Here is a 17,645-nt window from a genome sequence, read left to right as displayed (position 1 = left end):
CTGTATTTAACATGTGGCTATTGTGAATAATCTGCTATGTTGGGAGAAGAGAAGAGCATTCTTGCTGAACCAGAACAACTCTTTGTTGCTACCTGAGCGCCTAGCCACTAATCCCCCTAAGCCACAGGCCCCCTGCAGAGACACACATACCTGGGGTCACTGTCCATGACCTACTTGCCTCACAGGGGACCTCACAAAAAAGCCAGCACTGATCTAAAACACTGATGTTTAGCTCCCTGCTGTTTAGCCATCTCATGGTTAAAACAGAATCAGTCTTATCAGATCTGTGGAACTGGAGCAAACCAGAAGAGGGATGGGATTTCTAAGAATCTCCAACCACCACCCAGGGTCACCTCTATTCACTGTCAGCATACCACATGAGCATCAATAATTCACCAAACGCTGTAGGGTGCCTTTGTGTCTCTCTGAGTTATCTGTGACAGGAACTAGCTGTTCATCTTGCTGCAGAGTCTTGTTTGACAGCCATGTTAAGTCCAGTCAAATTCACGTCAACAGATACAGGGCAGAGGACATTAGAACTCATAATAATGATGTGACAGGAACGTTTTTCACAGGTGCTCAAATCAAATCCAATCTCTACTTTGTGATCACTTCTTCAGCACATTTTGATGCAGGCAAGGCAAAGCAAATCCCAGACACCTCCTTTATTTATTTTGTTTACTATACTTCTCCTCCAAACATCAAATTCAAATCTGCGTATATAAGAAATGGTTTGTAGTACAATGTATTTATGAATAATGGAAGGTACAAAAATCTTGAAAAACTATACATTTCAAAGCAAATGCACACATTATAATTTGTGGATATGATCAGTCTTTCTTGTTGCATTGCTTTCATGTTCATCCACAGGCTGTGAAGCACAAGTCCAATATGTGCAATACATACTTCAAAGTCTTGTCATAGATTCGGTGTTTACAGTCTTATTTACTGGTGCTTGTATTTCACTGCTGCTTTGAGCTTTGTGTAGAGATAACCAAAATTCTGTAAGAGAGAACAGACAGACATCATAAGAAAACAAACCTGGTATGTCAAGTGGTATCTGTCAGTGTTTTAAAATTAGAAGACAACATACATGGTGCTTTGTTGTATTTAAAGACATACATAATATGCAATATGGACAATATAAAAGGGTATGTTAACATACCAGAATGGCATAATAAACAATCCCCAAATAAGCAGCAATGCAGCCGCCAAGGAAGAGATCAAACGCTGCAGGCTTCACTCTGGGAGAAAAAGTGTATCAATGTCGGCAAGTGTCCTTTCAAATATCACCACCACAAAATGCAAGAAGACAGATTTTTACCTGTACATCACTACTGGTTGGTTCATTTGATCAAAAAAGGTAATATCTGGATCCCTGCATGAAGAAATATAGTTAATTGGCTGTGATATTGTTGAGAATCCCGGGAAAACTGTACATGTTTTCTTCCACTACTACATGTTACCTCCTGTCCTGTCGGAAGGTGTGTCTGTGAACCTGCTGCAGGCAACGTTTGAACTCGTGCTCCAGTGAGTTAACCTGCACGATGTGACTGGGCTCCTTATCCAGGAGCTGTGTGGCCCGAGGGACTGAGGTCAGGAAGGCCATCAGACTGGACATACGGCCGTCATGGAAGTCCTGCATCAACAATCACTATGTTGATTTCACAGTATTAAAAACATAGGAAGCATCTCATGTGCCATCACAGAAAAATAAGAGTTATTGTTGGCCAAGAACTATTTTAAATTCAAATTATATTTTCTAGTAGAAATGAATCTTTCAATAACTTTAACATCATACTGTAACTAAAATACTAAACTACCAACACTTCAAACCCTTTACTCTGCAAATATATTCAAATAAACAATTATTCATGTGCCCCCAATCTTCAAATCAAACTAACGCACTGGGGTTATCATGCAGACCCAGGCCTTTGAAGATGTAAACATGCTGCAATTCACAATTCACACACCAGAGGTCACCATTTGTCTTTGCAAACTGACTAAAATAAACAGGAACTTACCATCTGCCCCTTGAAAATCTGCACATCTTTTGGAGAGCCCTTGTGAGAAATAACAAAAATAAATAAATCACACTTTAAAATGCTAAGGAAAGGAAATAAAACAAATTTTGTTTGTATATCCAGATACATGCACTCTGTTTTCATGTTTCACCTTGTCAGAGAGATTAAACATATAACGTGCCAGTGCCTCTGCAATGATGACGCCATTACGCTTAAGTTTCCTGAAGTCCACGTGTGACCTGTGAGAAGATACAAAGACAAGAAAGTGTCTCATCTTCATATCATCTCATTTTAAACAAAACCTTCAGGCACATCGTCTTAATCATAAACATAATTTAGAACCTACATGGTGTCCAGGACGGAGCCACGTAGCTCAGATTTGGGGTCTTCCACATGAGACAGACTGAAACTTGGTATCCTGCGCAGGCTGTAGCGCTCATGCTCCCAGACTACCGTGGACTCCACAAGATTGATCTTCTTATGAACTAATCCCACCTTCACCGAAGGAAATCTGGAGGAAACCACCTGGAAGAGTGGTCACAAATTCAAGGCCATTGAAGGCTGAAATATTTTGCACAAAACAGTAAAGTCTGTTACCTCCTCCAGCTGCTGAATGAAATAGTGCATGGGAGAGTCAGGTTTAGGAGGGCGGGACACGTGTACATACAGTTTATCACTGTTGGCCAGTGTATCCAAACACAGAACAAATGCCACATTGTCATGGAGCAGGCTGGACTCTGGAGAGGAAACATTTGGATGAAATAAATCAAACTGGGCTGCTCATGTTCAGATATGTTGGTAGTGTAACAACACATGTTGGAAACAGCATAGGTCCCAAAGCCCACACACTAGAAAAACTCACCAGCATGGTCCAGATTCTCTTCAATCCACCTCTTTGTGCCAAGGAAATTGTACTTTCCTCCTCCAGTTAAGGAGAACATTAAATTATATCTAAAAAAAACAACAACAAAAGGAAACAGTCAAGAATTGTATCTGGATGTTTTGTTTTGGTGATAGTCTACAGCTGTCCTGGGATGGGACACCAGCTTTTGAACCAGATTTGGGATGTTATTTTCTATCATATCCTTCACCATTATAAACATGCATGTTCTCATAGCTTTCAGTGCTTACTTAATTAGTATTATTTGCCAAATAGCATATGTTTGGTTGTGTTAAAAGGTCTACAGGAAGATTATAACTCACGGTGGTCTGGTGCTTGGACTACTAAAAAGCTTCTGGAAGAGACGTGCCAACTCTAGCAGGATGGTGACCCCACTGCCATTAGAGTCCGCTCCATACGACAACCACTGTGTCACACACAAAAAAAACATATGAATGAATATAGTTTCACACTACAAGTGATGACATTTAACATCTGCGTAGGGTAGTGTTTTAGGAAACTGTTAGCGACAAGTGTTTTATCATGTGCCTCACCGGTGCCAGACCATAGGAGTCATAGTGGGCAGTGATGACGATGGTGGGTGCATCCTCTCCTGTTCCAGGAAGCACTCCCTGAAATAAACATCAGTAGTGATGCAGAACGACAAATCAAGACAAATCACCAACCAGATGAATCATGTTTGACTACTCATCTGTTCTACATATAAACCTCAGTTTCATACTCACTTCCAGTGTTACCAAGGTGGTGTCAGTGAAGGGTTTAATAGGGACGTTGTTGCTCACTAAGATCTGAAAGGCTGTAGCTGTGACCATACTGCGAAGAACTGGCAAAAGATGAAAAGACAGAAACCTCAGCAGAGGCAAGTTGTATTGTTTTTTTCAGCTTCCTTGCAGTAAAATATAAAATGCACACCCACATATTCTCCTGTTTCTCTCACCTCTGATGAATATAGATGAGGTCCGGGTGGCTGCAGCTTGCTTGACCTCCTCATACATGAAAAGCAGCTGTTCATCCTCAGGTACCACATATACTGGCATGAGGGTCCCCTTCCTCAAGGCCTCACTCTCGCTCACCATGAAGGACTAAGAGGGGAGAAGAGATTTCCCGATGCACATATTATTTTCTTATTATGATTGTTCAGCAAGTTGTTACCTAATACCCTGAAGCACTAAGATACTACTGCATATTCAGAAACTGTAGATGTTGTAATTATCTTCCTATTTTTTTAGACTAGAACTCAAAGATGTTTCAGGAGGACTTGTTACCTGTATGGTGTCATGGGGGATACTGGAGATATTTTTGGGCAGCAGGATCAGTATGGCAGCAGCTTTTTGCCTCTGAGCCTCGAGGTACTTTTCTGTGGTGAGGTCTGGGACCTTCATGATGATACAGCGGCGGGTCAGCACCGGCTCGTCCGCTGAGCGTGCCTCCGCCACCACAATGGCTCCACGGCAACCTCAACAGACAAAAAAAGGTCAAGGGAAACTATTATACATGATAAGTCATTTAATGTCAACTCTCTTTAAACATCCTCATGTTTAGCTACCTTTATAACTTTCATCATTATCATTGAATAATAACACAAGGATAGATCAATCCTGGGGCTGCAGTAGCTCAGTCTGTAGGGACTTGGCCTGGGAACCAGAGAGTGGACTGGTAGCTGGAAAGATGCCAGTTCACCTCCTGGGCACTGCCGAGGTGCCCTTGAGCAAGGTTACCAAACCCCTAACTGCTCCCAGGGTGAAATTATGTGAGGCTGTCCATTACTGCACGGTAAAAATCAATAAAGTATCTAGTCTATTTCTTCGAGATAAGACATCTACATTCTTTTGCACCGCAAAAGAACTGAATAATATGCAAGATGAGCATATGTGGAATTACTTAGATTCTATATTTTAGTAAAACCACCAATACAACAGTGTATAAATACTATATTACAAGTCATGACTGGATGCACTACAAAATTTGATTCATTTTCAGACCCTAATCTTTGCTTTTGGGGGGTTGAGGGTATTGGCTAATTTAATCACTTTGAGCCTCAAAGTTATTTAATTATTAGTTATTCAAATTAAACCATCAGATAACTTTTGAGGGCAAATCTCTCTTTAACAACTAATTTACTAATTGTAGCATCTCAAGGAGCCCAAAGCATTATTGCTTTTTTTGTTGTTGTTTTTAAAAAAAGCCAAGCTCCAGGGTTACTTCCAAGGTTGGCAAGTACTAGTTTAATTAATGTATTGTATTTTGTAAAATTATTATAGTTTGTTGTTTTATGTAAAAATTGTAATCTGAAAAGTTAATGGTAATTATAGTTATCAGATAAACATATCGGAGTAAAAATTACAATATTTCTCTCTAGATGCAGCAGTAGTATAAAATTCATATACTCAATTACAAAGTCCTCAAGTACAGAGCTTGAGCAAATGTACATAATTACTCTGCACCACTGGAGATGAGGTGTAGCTCTCTGAACTTACCATGTTTCTGTTGTGCCAAGTTGTACTGCTGCATCCTGTAGGCTGTGAACTCATAGGAGGACACAGCAGGAAGAGCAGAGCCGTGCAGACACTGGACAAAGAGCAGCAGCAGAACAGCAGCTATACTCACATCCCTCTGCAACATGATAGTCACGTCCTGCCTGGGTTTTGTTAGGATCTCAATCTACGAGGGAGGGCTGATGTTACAAACACACTCATTCAAATGCAAATGTATATAAGTAGAGTTCAAATATTTTTCATTTTATGAATCTTTGCAATTCCCATAAGAGATATTCTTGACACTTGGTCATTCATCTTGTCTTGTACTGGCGAGTCGCTCACCTGTTTCCCAGCAGTCCTGTCTCATGAGCTCTTTCCGCTACGTCTTTCTCAACTTCAGTGCTTCTCCTTGCAACGTGGACACCAACTATAGCTCCTGGGACCTGACGACTTCTGTAGGTAAGCCACTATTCACCATCTGCTCCCAAGGGATCAACTCAAGGCTAATGACAAATACCCAACCCCCCACCCCTCACACACTATCTATCCATCTAACTATCCTCTCTTTCCTGGCTGCAGTGTTACACCTATTCACTTCAGCAGGTAATCACACATTACCAGCAGTGACTCTGTGTGGGAGGCAGACATACAGTAGCTATTTGCTTCATCTCCTGCAGGGACAACAGTGTAACAGCCACCTCCAAATTAATTCTGTCTATATATCACTGAAACATGTAACACTTGAAAAAATTGTAAGTATAATAAAAAAATGATGTGATCACATGACACAATCAAACTTCAGATATCTAATATTTATTTTTTTGATATGCTGCACTATACACAGAACTTTTAACACTGTTAAAATCTAAATGGAACCATTTCACAATCATCATATTAAGCACCTGACAAATAAAAAGCATCCGTCTGCATATGAATTATTTCCCATACTTGAAAAATAAATTAAAAACACACACACACACACAACTGCAAATAAATAGCTTCTGTTACAATAATGCATTACTCTAGACTCCCTAAGTGAGACAACATTGGCCAGAAGTAGTGCACTCAATAGATGTGAATCTATTAGGATGATGTTAATGATAGGAAAAAAAAAAAATCAGCACCAGAGTCAATCACACAGTCAGTCCCTCAGTGTTAATGTTAACTGTACACAGCTACAGGTTGCACACACGCCTCAGCTAGAAGCTGCATTAGTGATATATTACCAGACCTTCTGTACTGTTCAGGTCTTTTTTCTACTTAATGCAAGTCATTTAATTACCTACACACAATGGCACCTTATTTGCAAACAAAAAATGTTTATGCTTGATTACATTTGTGACTCAGTGTGAGGCTAAGTGATAATAAGAAAAAGGAGATACTTTCTTCCAAACAGAATTAACATTTCGTTTTCTCTTTCCAAGTAGATGTCGTTTAATCTCCTTATACAGTGCACTACTTTGACCACAGCACAAACGTCTTCCTCTCTTGACCACACTAATGTATGCTGTTGAAAGATACAGTCATCTGAAGTCAGTACAGTACACACTGTATCTCCGTTCAGCGAATTACACAGAGTTGATTTTGTTGTGTGTATTTTTATAAGAAATGTAAAATCTCTAACTTGTAAATGTGCTAACAAAATCAGGAGAACGTCAGTTATGAAAGATTAAAGCAAAGTTTCTCAAAAACACTGCAATATGTTTAAAATATAAATAAGAAATTCAGTTTGGTCAGAGTCGATGCACAAAGTAGAAGTAATTTCACATCCTGATCTGAAATCTTCTGTACGTGTCAACAGAATAACTGAATATTCTGAATGTTATCATGAGAGTGTAAAGTGCAAACATACTTAGACTAGTACTGATTTGTCCAGCTGTCTTTCCCATCAGCTGGATAAAAGCATACCTAGGTTTAAGTCATTTTAAAGAATTACTGTCAATCTGTGCATGATCAGGAAGTCGTTTACTTTTTAAACACTCATCGTTGTTGTGTTTTTGGGAAACCCAGCCTGATCTTCCATCTTCCTTCATTTGTTTCAGAGCAGATTCACATGCAGGTAACTTTTATCTACTACTGAACCGTAGCTGGTGTCTGCAGGGCTCTAGAGATATCTTTAAGAGTGATGTAAACATGAAAAACAAAACAGTATGAATTCAGGCCTTCCTAACAGCAAGGACTACTTCCTTTTCAACATCATGGAAAACATCCATTGGCATAAAGCAGTGACAATACACAGCTGTTTCCGGTGCTACATATACAGTTCCAGTCCCCAAATCAGACAAACTGGTTACAATAAAACTCAAGGGGAATATGCACAAATCCCTACAAATCAAATACACTTACAACTAAAGCATTTTATACTTTCCTTGATTTGCAAAAAAAAAAGAAAAAAAAAGAAGAAAAATTAAAATTTCCATCCATATGCGATACCTCTCTGACATTCTTCAGAACTTACATCAGGTATGACCAAAACTGCACAAAGTTTGTATGTATTTGTACATATTCTAAGCCTTTTATCAAACCATTTATTCCCTCGAGTTTATGAATTATTTTGTAGCCACAATCACCGGTGGTGACTGCCTTTGTGACCCTCTTAAACATCCTCTCACGCTGAGGCTAACATAGACAAGCACGCAGGAAGTACACGCTAACTCATGAGCTGTTCTGCTATTAGGTCTACTAACTGTTTATATCTACTGATATTACAGCAGGTGAACCTAAACATGACCTATTTTATGTTTTTAAAAGCACGCATCACATAATGTCTCATCGGTGCAAGGATGTGTTCAGGGGTCGATAAAAACTGATAAATTATCTGCACTAGCTGGTCATTAGGACACACTGTAAACAGGCAACATGCAAAACTATTTGTTTTAGCTTCTTTTAACTGAATATGAAACCATTTAGCAGTACAACCTTGGTGTAACAGACAAACTTTAAAAAGGAAACTAAAGCTGGACGTGATGTCTTAGTGTAAGAATTAATGTTTTATCAGAAGCTTGATGGCTTAGCACTACTCTCTTGGACATATTTAGACACACGCATATCTTTTTCACGTTTGACACGTATTCACAGGAAGATGAAGCAGACTGGCTAAATGAAGGGAGAGAGAGAGAGAGAAAACAATGGCCACTAAAAAAAACTCCAATCTCTTCTTATCCATCGACCATCAATGACACCAGCAGAATAAGTAGATTCCCTGGATGATGCACTGTCAAAGTGATGTCCCCTTGAACCGTTTCAAGTATCTTGGTCAAATAGTCCCGTCATTTTTGTTACGTTTCTTCCACAGCGTCAAACAATCCATCAAGGTCCTTGTAAACCAAAATATCCACAAGCATGAGATGGAAGTCAAACAAAGGAGAAGCAAAAGTAACATGTTTTCCTTAGAGGTAATGTTTCTGCCATCAGTCGAGTCCTTCGCTGAACCAACTATGCAGAAGATGCACAGATCCTACCATAGGAGGAACATGCACAGATACTGTACATATTGACTCTTTTTTTTAAGACTTGACCTATCTCCATTTCTTATTTTAGCATTTATAAACCCTTGTTTTCCCTTTGTTCCATCACTAGCCTCCTTGCTGCCACTCTGGTCAGTAGTTGGCCTCAGTGCAGGTGGCAGGCAGGAGATTTTTTTTGGGAAGGGGGAGGAAATGGTGCTACTGAATCTGACAAGCTGTAGAGGGAGCAGCCTGGCAGCACATGCAAGTGGGGTTGACTGCTTTGGGGGGGATCAAATCCAGGTCCTCGTCATCTGGGATCTCATCGAGCCGGTACCCGTCCTTCAGGAGCTGGATGTTCAGGTCCTGGTTGATCTGCTGTAGAAGCAAAAGAGAGAAGATGGAGTATCAGCCAGGCTTCAGGACAATTTTGACAAATCCTTAAGATAGGAACGACCTTGTTAGTTAAATTAACTACTATGTAGGTTCTAAAAGAGCACAGTGATCCAAAATAATCACAAAAGCAGCAGCAACACAAAACATAAGGTCATTGGTGGAAACAGGGTGAGCTAAGAAGCAAAAACAAGCACTAAGAGGAAGAGATGAACAGGAACATCAGTGAGAATTATGGATACACCATTACAAATGACTGACTATGAATGCTTGGAGGGGCCAGTGTACATTGTTTCAACGGGTGTACATATACCTGATGTAGGTGGTGTGAGAATGGAACAGGGTGATCAGGTGGTGATGTTTGTGGATTCACCAAATGACGCTGTTAAACAGTATAATGTGTGTATAGATACCTGGTCCCTCAGACATCTCACCTCGGCTGAGGAGTATCCTGATGAGGAGTATCTGGACATGTCGAAGTCATCATCACTGAAAGACAAGAGACATCAGCAGTTAGACACAAGTGTTTTAAAAAAACACAGGGTCAAAATAATACTAACAGACTGGAAAACTACTGGAAAAGATGGAAAACAATATCTGAATGTTTAAAGAGGGGGGCGAGCCGTTTAGTATTGCTAAGAGACTTTAGAAATGGTTAAAAATCAAAGCAGCCGAGGTTGAGATATCTTGACTTTTAGTCCAAGTATGGGTCAAATCCTAAAAACATGCTGCATCCTACATTTCCCATAATTCAACTTGCTATGGTTGTTAATTCTACGCTTCATGTCTGGTAAATGTCCAAGCCTTTCTAACTCTGTGGTCCCAGTTTGTAACGTATACTCCGCTTTACATTTGTAATCTACCATAACCTTTATAAATAACCCCAATGACATCATCAGTTTCTGTGTAGCAATGCCTCTTTAAAAATGCTAATATTAGTTAGCAGTTGCAACTCTTATGGCAGATGATCAGTAAACATAAAGTGTTGACATTTCCAAGGCTCTGATTTGACTGGCTTCAATAATAATACTGACATTACGTGTGCTACAAGATATATCATAACGCTAGCGGGCTTACAGTCCCGAATCCCCCTACTCAAAAGGAGTAATCTGCCTTTTCATACACTGTACACAAACAGAACAGAGCGACATTGTGCAGAGGCTGTGCACGTGAATCTAAAATGTGGACAATAAACAAACGGGTGTTCTGTATGGCTGTAAGTCAGAAAGCTTGTCAGAGGGTGTGTATGATGCAATACATCAGAGCTTGGTTTGTTTCCAGGGTTCTCATTTTCACATGAGAGCGTTTTTCCTCTTGTAACATACAGAGGGCACAAAGGGTGGGTCTCAAATGTGTCAAACACAGACCCGCTGGTGCAGGGTGGAAGCGAGCATTCCCTCTGAGCCGCTTTTCCCTATCCAAATCCTCACCCTGGTATCCTCTAATCCTGTGGGAGGCTTTGCCCCTTTTTAGGATCCCTTCTGTCGAGAGCTCTCTCAAGTTGCTCTATGGATTAATGTACCATCAAAAAAACTAACAAGTTAGCCAATTTCTTTCCTTTTAGTTCAAAGTCTCTCCTAACTATCATATTTTTACTGTTATAGAACTTGACAAGAAGAAACTAAATCATGTACATACCTGTCAGTATCCAGTGCCACAAGGGGCTTCTCATCTGGGCTCTGGTCTAAAGATGAGTAGCCTTTGTTTGGCACCACCAACCTGAAAATGGGCACAGAAAACAAGACCGAAGGCAGACAAAGACACAGAAGATAAAACTTGAAAAGGGACTCAACACTCAGCAAAAGTGGTGCAATAAATTCTCACTGAAATTGCCACAAAAATACTTCCAAACATTTCAAGTCATGGACTGAATGCAACAGAAAAATGTAAGAGCTTCACACAAAACAGGATCATTGTCCCCAGTATGATGCTGTCCTTGCAGGCCACAAAGAAAACAAAAATTAGAGCTAATCTGCAGCCTTCAGGCAACTGCAGGCGTTGCCAGATTATCTTTGGGGTCCAGACCAGTCGGGTAGCCTTTCTTTTATTTCCACTAATCCACCAGGGAGTGGGATTAGACAGATGAGCTAGTTATCAATACTCTGTGTGTGCATGTGTACTGGGTTTATGCTCAGTGCTCTGACTGAACTCTTTTATTTTATTCCATTCACACTCACAAAAACATGAAATTCAATCTTCCCTAAAAAGCCTTGTTTTGCATTTGGTTAGGAAGTGTAATTGTGCTCCTTGCATGCTGGTAAATATCACATTCAGTAGCAAGCTGACACTGAACATGGAACAGGGTATGAGAATATATTGCTCGAGTTCCTAATTGATGCAAACATTTGTGGGTGAGTCATAAACAAAATAAGGACGTGGCAGTGGAAGCTGTCACCTTGTCCTGGCATTCTTCTTGGGTTGTTGATTGACAGGACTTCCCACGGTGCCATTCTTCACTGATCCCTTCCTGGCAAGGTCCCTCTGTTTCTCTGGGAAACCACAGGATGTGAGGTCGTCAGTTATTAATCACCAATGGCAGATTCAGATGTTACTACTATACAGTAAATGGCATACATATCCAGTACAGGTGACTGAATCAGAATCAGAAAAAGCTTCATTGCCAAGTAGGTTTTCACATAGCAGGAATTTGACTTGGTGTTATTGGTGCAAACATTAAGTTAGAAATACAATATAAAAAGTCAAGTATTAAAAAATAACAATTTAAATATATATACACAATATGTTGCAAAATGAAAAGAGCTCAGCAGTTGTGCAGAAAAACAAAGTATTTACCAGGTATTATTTAAAATGTGCAAGATATTAATCAAAATGAGGTAGACCAACAGATGTTGCAGATGTTGAATAAAAATAAAAAGGTGAGGTAACGCAGTATGTATGTATGTATATATGTATGTATGTATGTATGTATGTATGTATGTGTATATATATATATATATATATATATATATATATATATAGTCTGTATGATACTATCAGGTGACCAGCGATCGTGCCTCTGCCAATGAGTCAATTTTTGCGTCACTGCAGCATTTACTCATAGTGTCTTCATAAGCACATATGTGGATAAATAAAGAAAGTGTGTTGTTTTCTTACAATAGGAATTGTAGTATTAAATGCTGATGATAGTCCATGTGAAAATGAAATTTTAGTTCATCTTAAGACCTTTAGTTTCAATTTAAATGGTTTTAGAGGACGTGATCCTGTGGAAAAACAGAACAGATTTTGACTAGTGAGTTTTAAGCAAGCTTTTTGGAACAGAGCCCTTAGGACTAAACAAAAATGAGGAGTGTGTGAGTGAGTGTGACAAAGGCTCTCACAGTGTTGTGGTGGTACATTAACAGAGGCGCCTCAGAAATGTTCTCACACCTCTGACAGTAGAGATAAATTGCAATGCTGAGAAATATAAGATATAATACAATATTCACTTACATGCAACACTGTGAGTGCACATCACTCGATTATACAGTGCTGGCTATGTATGTTGGAGTAAACATGCACACTGTGGTAGCTTGTGTGATTTGCAGTATGTTGGTTGTGATACCTATTTGGACTTGCAGCGGTGAGGGCTTGTAGTTCATGGCCACAGTCTCGCCCTTGGAGTCAGCGTCCGTCTCTGAGGTGGAGGATGCTGCTGGGTCCTGGAAAAAAAACACAGTAGAGAGCATGTTAGCTTTGATACAAGCATACTGTATAACAACAATAATAACATGTAATATATTACCTCAGTACAATATCATATATCTTAGGTATATATTTTAGGATCCTGTCTTTTCATAAATAATCATTGTTGTGTCCACAGCTGTAGTGTGGGTGACAGGGATTAAACTTGGACCCAAGCTGTTTTCTAGTAATAATGTTCCAATCATCTTGTGCTGTACTTCCTTTGGGCACCTGAGATTGAATACAGTCCTGAGGGCACAAATAAATCAGTACAGAGAGCGACCCACCGAGTTATCACTAGGCTAACGCAGGTCAGAAAATCAACTCTCTTTTAGAACCTGCCTGTGTCCAATACCCTGGTGAGATTTCTTAAGCATATGTGCTACTATAGCTGGCCAGATTGCAGCATCAATAGGTTTGGGTGTTCTGCCTATGTCGCCAATGGTTCTGTCTCTTTTATGTGTGAGCAGTGACAGCATGCGGTGTGGAGGCCATGGGAGAACAGAAGGGGTTGCTGTTGGAGCCACGGTTTCCCCCAGAGTGAGAGAGGGGAGTTGGGCGGCCCGAGCTTGGCCTGCTCTGCTAACAGAGCTCCACATTATGTTGATCCTACAGGCCTCCCCTTGTTGCACTCTGAGGGACTCCACAACCCACATGGATGAAGGCTATCAGCCATTTGGCTTTCAATAACTCTGTATTCTCTCCAGAGACATGGCTGCTATAGTTTAAAAAAGGATCCTCCAAGCAATTAAATAACTGAAGCTGAATCTTGGAACTTTACAGCTAAAGTTGAAAAATCAAATAGGCCACAGGATGCTATGTGTATAAATATATTTTTTTAACGTAAAATAAAATATATAATTAATGTGTTGGATAAATAAAAAGGCACATGACAGGCCTATGGGTGTTTATAGCTCATAAACTTAATAAAAAATATTGAAGATTGTGTGAAGGGATTACAAAATAAACAGGTCTAGACACAGATATGCCCGAATCTATTTCATCAGAACCCTTTCATGGTAATATCGTGAAATACTGAATTTAGGCCAATTCCATGAAACCAATAGAGCTTATCGAATCTCACAGGACCTTATGAAAAATTCATGAGTATTTAGCAGGGAAAGTGCGAAGCTTACTTTGCATATCGATTTTCATGTAACGCATTAAATACAAGCTGCAAACAACACAGTCCGGTAAAACAGCAAAGCAAGGCACAACGCGTTTAGTTACATGTAACGTCTAGTTAATGCATAAGGGCTAACTCTATCTTTTAATGTTTCTCAGTAATCCATCTCTTATTGTGAAACAAAAGCTACCTCCTTCCAATTCCCCACTTCTCAGCAAGAACAAGTGATAGTGAAAGAAGAAAAGAAGTGGTCCAATATGGCCTTTGACGAATACATTAGTCTCATCCTCATCTGGTGATGAAGCATTGTTCACTTAGCTGGAATAATTAATGAGAGCTGCAACAGTGAATACATTATGCACACTAGTAGGTGCCATGAAAGCACAGTGTACAGATGAGGTATTCCCGCTGCAACAAGCACAAACACAAGATCTTTCTGTTCTGTGACAGGCCGTCTCTTGGATCACTGGGCTTACCCACTAGATTTTTTATTTATTTTTTTTTAATTCTTGTTTTTCACACTTCCCTTCCACCACGGAAAGATACTGTGATGAGGTAGGGTCGTATTGTCTGTCAAATAAATCCCTTTGAGCATTTCTCAGCAGAACTGGCTGTGAATAATGAAAGGGATTCTGTATTAAGCTGTGACAGAATCCACTGACAGTTCTTAAACATAACAACGGCACAATTACTGATAGCAAGTAGCGGGTAGCCCACAATAAACATGTTAAAACTCTTTTTAAAAATATAATAAATGCACTATATGAGTCTAAAAGTTCCCAACATAAATACATTACAAAATAAGTCCTTCCATTTGTTTGCATCTGGTATATTACCAGTCACAACAGTGAGTTGAATTAGGCCAAAGTCTGCTGGATCATTTAAACACACACTGAGAGCCTGCAGTTCCCTGTAAAATCATATGTGAGTGTTGACAGCCACTAACACATTATTAAGACCTGACCTATGACCCTTGGGAGGGGAGGTGTCACACATCGATGGGCTAGGGCTAGTGGCCCTGACCTTCAACATGCATGCAGATACACCTATACACACTCACGGTCACACACATAAACAAATGCGTACGCTCACACATACATAACGGAAATGACCTCTTAGTTTCATCAGCCTGTCCTCCTGTTAGTGACTCTTTTACTGCCTCTGATGATGAAGAGGCACCAGGCTGCTGACACAGCACACACACCGAGCGACTGGTAGGATTACGCATCATGGCCTCCCACTGGCCAATAGCAGCATAGACTGATGCATCAGGTGACGATTAAAACAGTTGCATGCTATCTTTATAACGATAGCAACTGGGCTGGATTGCAACATGTTATAAGGCAATCTGTCATAATTAGATTTAGCTTACATAAATTGTTCTGTAATGCTCCTGTGCTTAATGATATGAGTATTTGTTGTGACATAATGTTTCAGTCAAGAAAAGTAATTTCAGTTAAGGGTGAGTTAAACATTAGTTACATGTTTACATTCACAATCCAAAGCTTGAAGTATCACACTGATAACAGACAACAACTCTGTCAGTCATTCATTCATATTCTGCATTAAGCCGCTTTATTTGTGTGAAATTTATTTGAAGGAGACAGGTGCCAGGCTCATTCATGCAGAATCATAATGAAGTATTAGCATTAAAATGGACAGCCACGTGTGCTACAATCCTGAAACAGCTATTTCAGAGGCTGGAACTGCCAAAGATCGTAGGGAACATTTAGAGCATTACAGTGTTGTTTGTCAAGTATAATGTTTCAAAAGAGTTTAGGACACAAGATGATCGTCTGACAGACTGCAGCCACGGTGTCCCAATCTCTCAAGGTACCTTGAGACTCTTAAACAATAGATTAAATTATTTTTCAAGGATTTTCCAGGCTCAATTCCCTCAAATTCAAAGACCCAACATAGTTTGAGACACAGATCAATGTTAATTACTGTTACAACAGTCAGCACACAGACAGCAATTAAAAGGAGAGAGAGGCTAGAGTGTGTAAACACTTTTTAAGTGTTCACATTTGTGAAAATAACTATTCTGGTACAAAATATATAAAATGTCTGCTTATGTCTATTTTCAAAAGCTTTCAAGTTCTTGGCTTTCAAGGATTTCAAGGGCACATGAGAACCCCGATCTCTGATACATAAGTACAAAAATCTCACATCAAACACATCAAATCTTCATTGGGAGAGGCATCTGCTGCAGCATCAACAATAAACGTGTGTTCCTTCCGTGATTTCTGCTGGAGTTTAGCCTCAGGGGTAGGAGCAATGGGGAAGCACGAGTACGATAATGAAAAGTTGGAGCTCTGCTTTTGCCAAAAACCCCTGAGGCGATCACTTAAAAAAAGGGGACAGCTGTTAGAAACTGTTTTGTTTGAAGTGTGGGGAATGAAGCCGCCGATTATCTCTGGTAATTATAAGCTATATTCTGTATTATCAACACAAAATGTAGAGAATAAGAGCAATGGATTGGTTCATTATTGGTGGCCATGACTTATCATTTCAGATCTTGTCCAGAGTGCAGGTTAGGCCTATCTCATATTCAAAAGAAATAGTGCAATGTGGAATGAAGCACAGGCACCGTTAATGTCATGATTGCCTACTGTTTGAGTATATCTATTCTAATTTTACCAGAAACTATGATAAATCATGCAAGGATATATATATTCTCTTACTATAGGCCTGCTCGGGCTGGCCATCATCACGGTTGCAGTGTACAGTCTGGACAGAGCTTTTATTCACGCGATCATCTGGGCTCACACAGCCCATTCAGACCCAAATAACACGTCACCAAATGACGAAATGTAAAACAGTGGGCTGTGTCAGCTATTGATGTAAACAAGCGCATACTGACGTGGATTTTTTTTTTTTCTAATCCTGATTGTACTCAAGTGCGTAGTTTATTCACTAGGATACAATAAAGTGAATGCTCGTGTGTTATTGATTCCATACATTGCATTATTAATGTAATCCTCCTATGGATGATGTATAGCCGCTATGCCTTCGTCTATAGAAAAATCTATCTACACCCATCCCAGAGCTCCAGTTTGTGGCACAGCTGTGCATTGCTATCGCTTAGCTCACGGGCGCAGATTACGTGACACGACTGTCGCGACAAACCGCACAAACGACACCCAAAACGTTACCGTTAACGTTACAATAGGAGTGTTTGCACAATATGTGGTTTCGCCTCTCCTCCCTTACCAAAGGCTGCGTCTCCCCGTTGACTGGAGGGACTTGGAACCGGTCGATTTCTTCCATCATTTTGGCAAAGCTTTACGGATACAGCAGTCAGGATAAACAGTGACTCGTGTCTAACTATCCCGGTTGATGATGCTCGGTTGTCGGGATCCTTCGTTTTTCAGCATGATAGCAGCTCGTTTTCCTCCATCCTGACAGAGGTGACTCGACAGCAAAACAGCAGTACCGCCCCACTTCCGGGTCTATAGAATATTCATGACAAGTCTGTCCAATCACAGAGGAGGTCATATCCAAATGCGTAGAGAAGCAGATTCATGTTTGGACCGTCAATTTAAATATCTAACAGACATTTACAATTAAGTTTATGATAAAGTCCGTCCATAGATA

At 40.0% G+C, this 17,645-nt stretch overlaps 2 protein-coding genes across 3 annotated transcripts; both read right to left on the bottom strand.

Annotated features, from left to right (window-relative positions):
- Positions 1 to 659: 659 nt before the first annotated feature.
- On the bottom strand, positions 660 to 5,786 carry zgc:109965 (Nicalin-1-like). The gene is made up of 16 exons (XM_010733494.3): positions 5,745 to 5,786; positions 5,403 to 5,586; positions 4,191 to 4,381; positions 3,863 to 4,007; positions 3,651 to 3,748; positions 3,459 to 3,536; positions 3,228 to 3,331; positions 2,887 to 2,975; positions 2,622 to 2,761; positions 2,371 to 2,549; positions 2,176 to 2,263; positions 2,025 to 2,063; positions 1,467 to 1,639; positions 1,325 to 1,378; positions 1,166 to 1,244; positions 660 to 1,002 (listed from the first exon to the last, which is right to left on the bottom strand). Exons 2-16 carry the CDS (start codon positions 5,545 to 5,547, stop codon positions 946 to 948), a joined length of 1,659 nt encoding a protein of 552 aa, XP_010731796.3. The 5' UTR covers positions 5,548 to 5,586; positions 5,745 to 5,786; the 3' UTR covers positions 660 to 945.
- A 409-nt stretch (positions 5,787 to 6,195) lies between these two features.
- Positions 6,196 to 17,448, bottom strand: fam219aa (family with sequence similarity 219 member Aa). 2 transcript variants are annotated; one of them, XM_010733492.3, is made up of 6 exons: positions 17,262 to 17,448; positions 12,804 to 12,900; positions 11,637 to 11,730; positions 10,880 to 10,960; positions 9,655 to 9,730; positions 6,196 to 9,226 (listed from the first exon to the last, which is right to left on the bottom strand). In XM_010733492.3, the coding sequence occupies exons 1-6, from the start codon at positions 17,319 to 17,321 to the stop codon at positions 9,068 to 9,070; spliced, it is 567 nt and encodes a 188-aa protein (XP_010731794.1). In that variant the 5' UTR covers positions 17,322 to 17,448; the 3' UTR covers positions 6,196 to 9,067. The 2 variants fall into 2 exon arrangements, with proteins under 2 accessions (XP_010731794.1, XP_010731795.1); XM_010733493.3 differs by having other exon boundaries at positions 9,676 to 9,730.
- Positions 17,449 to 17,645: the final 197 nt, after the last annotated feature.

Source organism: Larimichthys crocea, chromosome VI (assembly GCF_000972845.2).
Source record: "Larimichthys crocea isolate SSNF chromosome VI, L_crocea_2.0, whole genome shotgun sequence".
Classification (NCBI taxonomy): Eukaryota; Metazoa; Chordata; class Actinopteri; family Sciaenidae; genus Larimichthys; species Larimichthys crocea.
The sequence above is the reverse complement of the archived record's forward strand: the minus strand, read 5'-3'. Positions and strand labels throughout refer to the sequence as shown.

Coding starts and splice junctions, on each gene's coding strand:
- zgc:109965 (XM_010733494.3), bottom strand. CDS start 5,547: ATGTTGCAGAGGGATGTGAGTATAGCTGCTGTTCTGCTGCTGCTCTTT. Junction 4,008..4,190: donor TCCCCCATGACACCATACAG/GTAACAAGTCCT, acceptor CTCCCCTCTTAG/TCCTTCATGGTGAGCGAGAG. Junction 1,640..2,024: donor AGATTTTCAAGGGGCAGATG/GTAAGTTCCTGT, acceptor TTGTTGATGCAG/GACTTCCATGACGGCCGTAT.
- fam219aa (XM_010733492.3), bottom strand. CDS start 17,321: ATGATGGAAGAAATCGACCGGTTCCAAGTCCCTCCAGTCAACGGGGAG. Junction 11,731..12,803: donor ACCGCTGCAAGTCCAAATAG/GTATCACAACCA, acceptor GTGGTTTCCCAG/AGAAACAGAGGGACCTTGCC. Junction 9,731..10,879: donor GTGGCACTGGATACTGACAG/GTATGTACATGA, acceptor CTTGTCTTTCAG/TGATGATGACTTCGACATGT.